The sequence below is a fragment of the Otolemur garnettii genome, unplaced genomic scaffold (genome assembly GCF_000181295.1).
Source record: "Otolemur garnettii isolate 467f Iridium unplaced genomic scaffold, OtoGar3 scaffold00014, whole genome shotgun sequence".
Taxonomy (NCBI): Eukaryota; Metazoa; Chordata; class Mammalia; order Primates; family Galagidae; genus Otolemur; species Otolemur garnettii.
This window is the reverse complement of record NW_003852409.1, coordinates 30545559-30548575: the sequence shown is the minus strand read 5'-3', so window position 1 is coordinate 30548575 and position 3017 is coordinate 30545559. Positions and strand designations below refer to the sequence as shown.

Below are 3017 nucleotides of genomic sequence, written 5' to 3'. Positions count from 1 at the left end.
TATTTCTGAGTGACCAGGCAAAAGAGAAGGAATAGAATGGACGATCCAACTTTGGTACAGTCTTATTTCCAAATCATGTATAGTCTTTGTAGTTTCTGAAGAGAAGAATTAAAATATTCTTTTATATAAAAAAAAAAATCTCCTAGCTTTGGGAAGCATTCAGGGCCACCCCTGAGTAAGCCTGTCCCTCTAGCCATAGTGAGCCTGAGCCTCTGGGCTGACCTAGCTGGTCACCCCAGGGCATTCACTAGCATAAAGGATGTGGAGAGTTCCTACAGTACTCAAGGGCATGAGGGGTCCCTGGACACTCACTGCAAACATCCCAGCAGCAGCCAAGGATTGCCCATCCTCCACCCTCCAATAGCACACATCTCCCAGGACCTCCCCAAAGACACCCAGCTAGAAAGTGGGATTCAAAGCCAAGGCCCTGGGGTAGGCCAGGACAAGTGGGGGTTGCAGAACCAGGAGTAAGCCTGGAAGCTGCCTCCCAGAGACTATACCACACGCTGCTCTCCCTTCTCCCCCAGGACATACACAGGATAGTCTCCACCCGCCTGAATGTCATCAGCCCTGATCTGTCTGGTGAGTTCCTGTCTGGGTCTCCTGGGGTTTGTCCCAGTGGCTGAGGTCAAAGTGGAGCACAGGGGACTTGGAGGGGTAGGGCCCAGGCACACAGCAGGAGGACCTCAGGGGAAGCAGCTTCCCAGAGCCTTAGTAGTCTGGAACAGGATCCACAGTTGCAGCTTCTAGATGGAGACCCTTTGCTCACAAGCACCCTGTGTGATAGGATTCTTGGCCTCTGGATCCTGTCCACTATGCTTCTCCATGGCCATGGTTACTAGTTGACCTTGCTAAGAGAACAGGGACTCCTAGATAAGACAGAAGGTACTTGGGAGTGGTGATGGCCTTGCCTTTCTAGACACCCCCTCCCCCAGTATGCAGGATGTCTCTCAACTAGCATCCTCCAGCCTTTTCAGTGGGCTTAGGCCCCCACCAGGCAGAGAAATCCCTGACACTGGGGGCAAATGTGGGGGGAAGCACCTAGCTCTTTGCTACCCCATCCAGGCCAGAATGGAGCCTCCAGCCCCAGTACAGGACCAGGAAAGCAGGGGTAATAACCCTATTGCACAGATGGGAAGTTGGAGGCCCAAAGGAGGTGGCCTGGCCCAGTCACACAGGAAGGAATGTGGCTTGGGACAACCCAAAAGTAGAGTGAAGAGCCCTTGGAGGTGCTCTGGCCTATTCTCTACCTGGTGGAAGGTTCAGGGAGGGCCAAGGGTTGACCGAAGTTTGTATGACGAAGCAGGGCAGGCTCTGGACTCCCAGGCCTCTCACTTTCCTCACATTGTCCCATCTGTCCTCCTTGCAAACACATCCCTATCCACCTTGGGGTGAGAGGCATGACCCAGGCCTGCCTGGGCCCTCTGGTGGATGGTCATAGCAACCGCACATTAGTGCTGCACCCATTTGATAAGCCCATTTGCTGTATGAGGAGACTGAGGTCCAGAGAAGTCAGGGTCAGTGGCTCAGCACGACTGGCACCAAAACCTGTGCTCCTGGCCAGCACAGCAGAGTAGGGGCCAGGGAGGCGGCGACAGTGCTGACTGCAGCCGGCCCTCTCCAGGTTGCACAGGCAAAGGCCTCCTCCTGCCCGCTGTGCTGGGCCTCACCTTCGGTGCATTCCTCATCGGGGCCCTGCTCACCGCTGCACTCTGGTACATCTACTTGCACACGCGTGAGTACCCCAGGCCCCTGCAGTGAGGGCGCAGGGCCCCTCCACCCACCTGGGGGAGCACAGTGAAGCCTCTGAGGGAGTGGGTAGCCCTGGCCAGGGCCCTGACCTCCACCCCTGGCCCCACTCCCAGGTCCCCCCAGCAACCGGGAGCCCGTGGTGGCAGTGGCTGCCCCCGCCTCCTCAGAGAGCAGCAGCACCAACCACAGCATCGGGAGCACCCAGAGCACCCCCTGCTCCACCAGCAGCATGGCGTAGCACCTGGCCCGGCCAGCCTTCACCCAGCAGGAGAGACTGAGCAGCAACCAGCTGGGAGCCACTGGCCGTGAACTGACCCCAGGAGCCCAGTCTTCCACTCAGCCAGGGATGGGGCATGCTGCTTCCTATCTCCCTCTCAGAAGTCGGCTGCCAACAGGGGCACCGGCTTGGAATACCTTGGAGTCCCCCCACCCTATTCCACAGAACTTCAACCCAGTAGGTCTGGGATATGGCTGCTGGGACCATGAAGAGAGGCCACTTTCCACGTTGTTGGAGAAACCCAAGTCCCTATCATTGAACCTGGATGTGGCACTGGGAGAAGAGAACTCAAAAAAGGCCCAGTCCAGCCCATCCAAGCTGACCACACCTCCCCCAGGGGAATGGGAATGGGCCCAGCCCAGAGCCAGCTGGATCTGTCCCTGCAGCTCCCACACCTGGACTGACACAACTGTACTGTGGAAGATAATAGCCTTGGGGGGCCCAGCCTGGGAGCCCAGGGGTTAAGAAGAACAGTGGTGGTGGGGAGGCCACAGGGCATCAACCTGCCCTTCAGGCAGGCAGCAGGGAAGTGGCCGGGCTGCCTGTCCTGGGCCCACCCTATATATGCCCCACCAATAAATCAGACCATAAAACCAGAGCTAGGCTGGACAGTGAAGAGGAAACTATTCTAAAACAGGGGGCAGGTTGAGGGCATGTGACAGGGCTACTCTTGTCTTTGGTGCCCACTGGGCTGGCTTGGAGACAGGCGTGACTTCCTAAACAGTAGCAGATGGCTGGGGCATAGCAGGTTTGGATTAAACCACCACCCTCTGTTACCTATGCCCAGGGCAGCACACCCCTGGGCTCAGGCGTGAGAAACCAGACCTAGGAGGCTCCTCCTCACTCCTGCTCTGGGCTTCTGGACATAGGCCCTCAATAGCTGAGTTCAAATCTTGGACGTGCCACTTACTGGCTGTGTGATTATAGGCAGGCCCCTCGGCTTCCTGAAGCTCTCATCTATAAAATACGAATAATTTTCTATCACAAG

At 56.8% G+C, this 3017-nt stretch overlaps 1 protein-coding gene across 1 annotated transcript in view; it reads left to right on the top strand.

Annotated features, from left to right (window-relative positions):
- Window positions 1-2627, top strand: part of ENG (endoglin) — a 38613-nt gene extending 35986 nt beyond the window's left edge. The window contains exons 12-14 of the mRNA XM_012802396.2: window positions 528-582; window positions 1625-1735; window positions 1866-2627. Of these exons, the coding sequence (XP_012657850.1) occupies window positions 528-582; window positions 1625-1735; window positions 1866-1990 (291 nt within the window). The 3' untranslated portion in view covers window positions 1991-2627. The remainder of the gene's footprint in view (window positions 1-527; window positions 583-1624; window positions 1736-1865) is intronic.
- Window positions 2628-3017: the final 390 nt, after the last annotated feature.